General features: G+C 50.9%; 1 protein-coding gene across 9 annotated transcripts in view; it reads left to right on the top strand.

Moving 5' to 3' along the window:
* The first annotated feature begins 3636 nt into the window (after positions 1-3636).
* TSPAN11 (tetraspanin 11) overlaps positions 3637-7856 on the top strand; it is a 73028-nt gene continuing 68808 nt past the window's right edge. For 2 of the 9 annotated variants that reach the window (XR_012493818.1, XM_074325237.1), the window contains exon 1: positions 3647-3726. Coding sequence is in view for 5 of the 9 variants with exons in the window: in XM_074325237.1 (XP_074181338.1) it covers positions 3720-3726 (7 nt within the window). In the remaining 4 variants the exon portion in view is untranslated. Of the gene's footprint in view, positions 3727-3960; positions 4168-7856 lie in introns of those variants that run through there. The other 7 variants (XM_074325236.1, XM_074325240.1, XM_074325238.1 and 4 more) reach the window with 7 other exon arrangements.

The raw sequence follows: 7856 nt of genomic DNA, 5'->3' as shown, positions 1-7856 counted from the left end.
GGACTAAAGTTTTTATTTAAATTAATTTTAATTCATGTACACTTAAATTTCAAAACTGATCATTTAATTCAGTTATTGGGCTGCATAAGTATGTACGCAGCTACTTAGGTTTGTAAATCTACTTTTTCAACCGTAAGTGTTATAAAATATAAATACAGATCAGGTGTTTTCAGTGAAAATTTAGTATCTGAGCTCAGATGTGCTATGAGTGTAAACTGCACCCCCAGTTGGAAGACTTGGTAGGAAGAAAATGTAAAACGTCTCCTTAATTGTTATTTATGTTGATGCATATTGAAATTATTGTATTTTAGATATACTGTGTTCAATAAAATGTATCCTTAAAATTAATTTTACCTGTTTCTTTTTTTACATCTTTAAATGTGGTTACTGGGAAATTTTAAATTATGTATCGTATTTCTGTTGGTTCACTACTCTAGATGTTTCATGTTACTGGGGCTAGTGCTGGAGACAGGGTATTCCTATCCAGAGGTTCATCTATCACTTGCCCTCTCATATTGCTAAAAGGTTCCTCCAGAATATTTTCCAACCCTCTCTTTCCTAATTACTGCTTTAGTATTACTAACTGTAGTGAACTCGCACTTCCCTCATCCTTCCCCCACCTACAGCATTCTTCTCTCTCTAAAGATCTGCCCCACTCATCTCTCCTCTACCCACCCTTTGAAAACCCATATTCTACTATGAGTTCTGACAATTAAGTTCGTGAACTTATCCTAGAAAAAGTGCTACATACCTCATTGCTGAGTATCACTACAGTCACCTTTGAAGTCCTCCCCTTGGGAAGCTATGCACTGATGCCAGTGCCTAGTCCACCCTTCAAAGCAATTTTGGAACTCTTTTTCTGGAGTGGCTATCAGAGCTGTCGTCATATTACCCTTGATGTCCTGAATGTCATCAAAATGTCTTCCTTTCAATATTTCCTTTACCTTCAGGTAAAGAAAGAAGTCATTGGGGGCCAGATCAGGTGAGAAGGCTGGGTGTTCCTATACAGTTATTTGTTTACTGGCTAAAAACTCCCTCAGCCAGTGCCTTGTGAGCTGGTGCATTGTTGTGATGCAAGAGCCATGAATTATTGGTGAAAAGTTCAGGTCGTCTAACTTTTTCACGCAGCATTTTCAGCCCTTCCAAATGGTAAACTTGGTTACCTGTTTGTCCAGTTGGTACAAATACACAATGAATAATCCCTCTGATATCAAAAAAGGTTAGCAGCAAGTTCACGAACTTAGTTGTCAGAGCTCGTATGAATAACTCGCTCCTCACTTCTCAGTCTTCCTTTAACACCACCTTCTCTGACTGTTTCTGACAATTTGTCTCTTGAAACTGCTTCATTAGAGGTCAAGGCCTGCATTAGAGGTCTTGCAGGAAGGTCAGAGGGAGAAGCCACCATGTTCTGTGCTAGCTCGAGCCCCTCTCCCACGATATTGCTTGGTCTCTCCGTAATGCTCATGTGGATATTCATGCCGTCTACTTTACCATCATCCACGTTTTCTTTTCTTACGTTGTGTTTTAAAATTTATTTTTAATTATAGTTGACATACAGCATTGTATGAGTTTTAGGTGTACAACATAGTGATTCAACATTTATATATCTTACAAAGTGATCCCCACAGAAGTCTCATAACCATCCCACCTCTTCTTTCTTTCACTCTCTCTTTTCTCAGTGACCCTATATCTCAGGTTGGATTTCTGGGAAACAGACTCTGCATGGAAATGGAGATCTGAATATAGGAAGTCTGTTGGGAGGTACCAGGCACAACACGTGTGGGAAAATAGGTTGGGTAGATGCAGTTTCCACAGAAGCCTCAGCTGATCCCGTGGAAAGCTTTGGCGCTGGCATAGTGTCGCGATGCACGCGACAAGAGTTGTGGGGGAGCAAGGAGGGCGGCACAGGGTTAAGAAAAGACAGTAGTCAATAATAGATTATAAACCGGCTGAGGGTCCCCCAGTCTCAAGGACTGGATGCCCTGAATCGGGCCTACACATAGCTTTTATTACTTAGGTGGGGAAGTAGAGGAGATAAAGCTTTTCAATCTCAAGATCTGTGAATTCCATACACTATAATAGGAAACTGATTCAAGCCAATCACCCTTGCCTGCAGGAAGCAGAACCGTAAGTCTCATGATGTCTGTACTTCCCCAAGGGACAAAACCTATATGCATATGAATAGATGGAGAGCACACCATTGAATCACTTCCCCTGCAGGTTGTGGGAAGGAATGCAGCCACTGAGGCAGAGGCTCTCCTTAACCAGGGGATGGTGGGGGGGCTGTGCCCACATCTATGAACCCCGTGGGTTCTCCTGTTGGTCCCCACTCGACTGTGCCTGGCTTGAGTTGACCCCCCGCCCCCTCCGCCCCCCCGTGGGTAATCTTACTCATCATTGGCTGACCAGCCAGCTTTTGGAGGCCAAACAGGGAGGCATGAGGTGCAAACACAAAGGTGAAGCAAAGCCCCTGAAAGGATCTGGCTCACAGACTCTCCTTTCTTTGGGAGCAGGTACAAGGAGACAGATGGGTACTGCCACATGGCCACAGCATAGCCCTTTTAGAGTCCTCCAGAATGGAAGCAAGGAGATGTGCCTTTGGATCTCTGCATGAATCGATTGGTCCAAATGTCCCCAAGGAGGGGCGATCTGGCTTACACTCACCAACACTGAAATAATTCTCTCAAAAGTCCCCAAAGCCCTCCTGTTTTCTTGGCACCCTCCAACTGGCGTCCCTGCAGCACAGGCCCACACTAAACAGGCCCTCTTCTCCGGCGTCTGGCGCCCGTCACAGTGCTACTACCCTGGATGGCCTTGGTTTCTTTCACTGGCTCCTTTACCCTCCTAGACCTGGGTTCTCTCTTCTGCTCGGCCCTCTCTACCTTGTCTATGCTCTCCCTCCATCTCATCTTCTCTCAGCTTCAGGTCTCTCCAGGTCCCCCTCCGACTTCATCACCCACAGCACCACCATAGTCCTCTTTCTTGAGACCCGCCCCCTCCACCCCTCCTTCTCACCGGGAGCTCAGCAAACCCCCTCTGCTGCATCTTCCATTTCACCCCCCATTACAGGTCTTCCTCTCACAGAAGCTATTACAGTCATCTTTTCAGACCCTCACTTTGCATCCCCTTTGCTAATCTTTTCTCAGCAGCCCTGGGTATTTAAAAGGCTGGTGCCCCAGCGCCATGCCTCTGTCAGCTCTCCCTGTCCTGGGTGGCTTCCCTGACCTAGCACCTGATAAATGGGTAACCTTGCTCAGTGCAGTCAAGTTTCAAAAGAACATGGTTGGATAAGCACAGGACTTTGTTGCTTTGGGAAATAAGACCTAAGGCCCCACTGTTAGAACACAGCTAGTTACAGGCAGCTTTGCCCCAGCTCCCCGCCAGTGCACAGGCAGGCGGGCTCTCTGCCTAGTCTCCTTTTTCTCCAGCCTAGGAAGAGATTTTGATTCTCCCTGAGCCCAGGAAATGTAAGGGTGGTGGTCAGCAGGACTCTCAGAGGGAGACAGCTGTGACAGGAGACTTGCTTGTGTGTGTGGGGGGGGGGGGGACAAAAGGGGGGAAGGAAGGCTCTTTGGGATCAGACAGGCTTGTGTGAGAATCCCCAGGAGCCAAGTTCTCCCGGGACCCTGCTCTTTTCCTGCTCCACCAGCAGCGAGCCTAGGGGGCAAGGAGACCTCTGAGAGGCCCAGGGTGGGGGAGGAGGCCGTGGGCAGACGACGATGCTGTGTAAGCCGCCCCACCCCCAGTGCATCCCCACTCGCTCCTAACAAGGATCCCCGGGCAACTGCACAGCTGCCCCTAACTCCGACTTAATTCTCTCTGTGTGCTGTGCATTGAAGAGAAGCCAACTCCCAAACAAAGACGCGGCTGCACAGGGTTTCTGGGGAGGCCCGCTGGCCGGCTAGGAGAGAGCGAGCCTGGGAACTGGAGGGGGCGCCGGGGGGAGGGTGGGCGCTGGGGAAGCGGGCGGGGCGGGCGGAGACGCTGGCCGGCAGGAAGTGCCCACGGGCGCCGGGCGGGAGGCAGGGTGCCCGCACCCTGACCCTCTCGGGGTGGGAGGCCAGGCGCACGGCGAGGCTTGCGGACAGGGGGAGGCCCTGCGAGCCGCTGCTCCGCCTCTAGGCTCCGCTGCCCTGGCTGCAAACGGAGCCCTGCGGCCCACCGCCGGTAAGTGCAGTGCGCCGGGCTCGGCAGGGCCCGCTGGGGCGGGGGACTGAGAAAAGGAAGGGGACCTGGCGAGGCCGGCGGGTCGCAGGGAGGAGGTGCGCCCACTGCCCCTGCATGGTCCCGGGAGCTGGACCGCGCAGGGCCCGGCGGACAGGAGCAAGCTGACTTCGCATGAGGAATGGGGGCCGGAATCCTCGGAACACTCAGGACGGATGTGTGTACGCACTGGTGTCTATTTGGGGTCCCCAGCATTTGTGTCCATAACTGTGCTCCTGCTTTCTGCCCGAGGGTCTCGGGCTGTCCAGACTGCTCAGTGTGTATCTGTCCCTCTTCAAAATGTCATTCTCTTTGTCCACCCTGAATTCTAGTTGCTGGCTCTTAAGCATACGCCTGGGGTGACAGGTCCAGAGTGATCCTAGCTAAAATTGTACAGTCCTTGGCTCTGTTCCCCACGCAAAACAGCGTTTGCTAAATGCTGGCAGCTGGTGTGTCTCATGCATGTACACGATTGTTCTCAGCGGGTCTGTCTGCCTGTACAGGGCTGTCCATGAGTCCCGTGGGCACAGCTGTGTATTTGGGGGAACGTGGTTCTGCAGGCCCTGTCACCTGTGTTTGCCTGCCAATTCCTCCACGTGCAGTTGGCAATGGAAAGAAAGAAAATGTGGAAGGTTCTAGAGTGCATTGTTTTCACCAGTGATAGATGTGGAGTTCACAAGCGTGACTCCGCTAGAAAATATGAAAGGGAGGAGGGCTCAGTTGGGTTGGGCTGGAGAGCATCTCAGCTTGGGTCTGAGTTGCTGAGTGTACAGGAATCAGTGCTACCAAGGTCTCCAGGACATTGGCACACATTGTGAGATAGGGGCGTCGTGGAGAGGAGAGGCGGCTTCTGGAAAAATGCCTAGTATACTCTAGGGCAGAGGGTGGAGGTGGAAGGGTGGAGAAGAGAATGAGGCCAGAGAGGCCTGTGTTTAATTTGTGGGCAGCTTATTTTTATAGTGGAAAGACTGCAATTGGAGTCTGGAGACCTGGGTTTGAATCAGAATTTAGTGGTTGTTACAATGTCAGTAGCAGTCACTCTGCACAGGTCACTCTGGGGTTCAGTTGCCACATGTGCAAAATGGGACTAAATCCACTGTTCTGCCTCCTTCATGATGTGGCTGGAGGCTCAAATCAGCTAGTGCCTAGAAAGTGCCTGAGTGGTAAGGCTCTGAGGCTGCAGGGCGAATGCCGGTGGCCCATCGGTGCTGATGGGAAGTGTGGGGAATGCTTGGTAGCCTCGAGCTGTTTGGTTTGTGGGTCCTAGAGGCGGTCATTTGCATGCTGCTTCCTGGGATATTCAGCATAATGGAAGTGTCTGCCTAGATTACTTTGGAGGCTGGGTGTGTGAGCTGCGGACAGGTCTGCATGGTGTGTGTAGTTTTTGTGTGAGTGCCTTCTGCAGCACAAGGGGAAACTGGCGTGGCTGGCTGTAAGTCCTGACCCCAGAGAGCTTGACTTCCAGAGAGCCTTCCTCCAGGCGACTCAGGAGGCTTTATACCCACAGTCTTGCTTTTGTCCTCATGCCAACAATGGAAGCAGCATGGAACACTCGCCACAGTTGGCAACCAGGGAGCTAAGAGAGGAGGAAGCTTTCCCAGCCAAGGTCCCGGGTCAGGGATGTCAGCTGCAGGGTGCTGCCTTCTGGGGTACAGAGCCCCCAGGCTGTACGTAACTGGTTGAGGAGGGCTGGGAGCCCAGAGTCAGGACCGACAGCCCCAGACACCAGGAAGTATTTGGTGATTTGTCAGTCCTTGGATATCACCTGTCACCAAGACTTCTTTGAACGTAGTAGCTGTTTGGTAAACATTGTGAAGGGCAAGAACCCTGGCCAGGAAACCTGGAAACCCAGGGTCCAGTCTCAGCTTGGCTTCCTACCCCGCTGTGTGACCTGGGGGGGAAGTCATTTCACCTCTTGGTGTCTCGCTTCCTCACAAAATCAAGGCATCTTTCCAGATTGTACTTCTGCTCTCGGCTCATGTTTCACTTCCTCAGAGAGGCCTTTCCTGATGCCCCATCTAAAGTAGCCACCTCCGGGCCACAGTCACATCCCCTCTCTGATTCCTTCATAGCACTTACCAGCGTCTAAACGAACTTCTGAGCTGTGGGAGAGCAGGGCCTCCTCCCTCATCCTGTTACCTGCTGGCTCACCAGCACCTGGAGCACAGTAGGTGCTCAAGAAAGGTTGTGTTAGTCAGTGAGAGAATAACTTCATACAGGGAGAATGGCTGCATGGTTTTCTAACTGATTCTAGGAGCCTCTGAGGGAGGAGCACATTCCATAGGCAGGGCCCTGGGTCCTTCACACCAGCAGCTCAGGGTCAGTCTGTTACGGCTTGGCTTCCAGGTAGGATTTCCTTTGAAGAAAACACCCTCCCACTAAAATAAAACTACAAAACCATTGTGTCAGAAGACCATAGGGGCCTCTTCAACTGCAAGTTGAAAAAATAGTACTCCAACCGGAAGTAATACACACCCGCCCTCAAGGACGACCAAAGGCAGCAGTTCAGACCCTGGAAGTGGTTCCCACGGATCACTTCTGCTCGGCCATGGATTTCATCAAAGGGGTGTTTTTCAGCAGCTGGTTTAATTTCCTGAAATTTTGGTCAAGGTTAATATGAAAATGATTTTGCCCACAATACAGCAATGAGGGGTATGACAGATCTCTGTCCGGAGGGAACTCTGAAGCCCACGTGAGACGAGCACTAGACCAGGAGAACACACTGAGTGTCCGCAGAATGGCTAAGCCACACGCTGATAGATGAGAGCTGCCTATTTAGGGTGACTGTCTATCACCGTCCTCCCTTGGGTGTGTTCCCAGGCAAATTGCCCAGACCTGCCTCCTGCCCAGGAGATGTCCGCTCAGCAGCATTTCTCTTGAGTAGTTGGCAGTGGAGAGGAACCCTTCTCTCTGAGCAATTCCTGGGCCTAGAGGACAGCAACGTGATGGCTCAGCCTGATCCACATTTCAGCAGTCACATCAGCTTCACAAAAAACATCTCTCCTGTGTCTCTTCTTATAAATACATCTGCAGGTGGCAGAGAGACTCCTGCATCCAGCACTGGGCCCAGGTTTGAGGCACAGAATACGGGTTTACCACCACCTTTACTAAACCCCATGGGTTAGTCTAGTCTGTGTATACTATAAGAGAGTTAGATAATACATAAAATTATACCTTATTTAGATATAAAATTCTATATTAATAGTATACCCACGGATGTAGAAGGAGGTTTGGCTGTTGTGTTGGGTCGTTCAGCTGGTTGGTTGAGGAGGGGGCTTTGGAGGGCGGTGGAGAAAGGGCTTTGGAGGGCGGTGGAGGGCATGAGTACAGATCAGAATCCTTATTAATTCCTTCAGACCACTGACCGCTTCTTCTGCCTGTCCTGCTCTGGCTGACTCTTGTGGGTTCCGGGGCTCATACGGTACGCACTTACAAGACAGCACACCGCAAGCAGACAGTTGGTGAGGGGAATCAATATACATGGGTTCACCCGTGCCTGCTAGGAGCCATGACTGTTCAGGCCTGAGAAATGCAGCAAGACCCAGCCCCTGACCTCCAAGCTCTAGTTGTTGGGGAGATTAAAGTCACTCCCAGGAAGAGATGGAAAACCGCTGAGCGCAAACTGTGTGGCGCTCACCCCAGCCACAGCTGGA

The sequence above is a fragment of the Rhinolophus sinicus genome, linkage group LG02 (assembly GCF_036562045.2).
Source record: "Rhinolophus sinicus isolate RSC01 linkage group LG02, ASM3656204v1, whole genome shotgun sequence".
Lineage (NCBI taxonomy): Eukaryota > Metazoa > Chordata > Mammalia > Chiroptera > Rhinolophidae > Rhinolophus > Rhinolophus sinicus.
The sequence above is the reverse complement of the archived record's forward strand: the minus strand, read 5'-3'. Positions and strand labels throughout refer to the sequence as shown.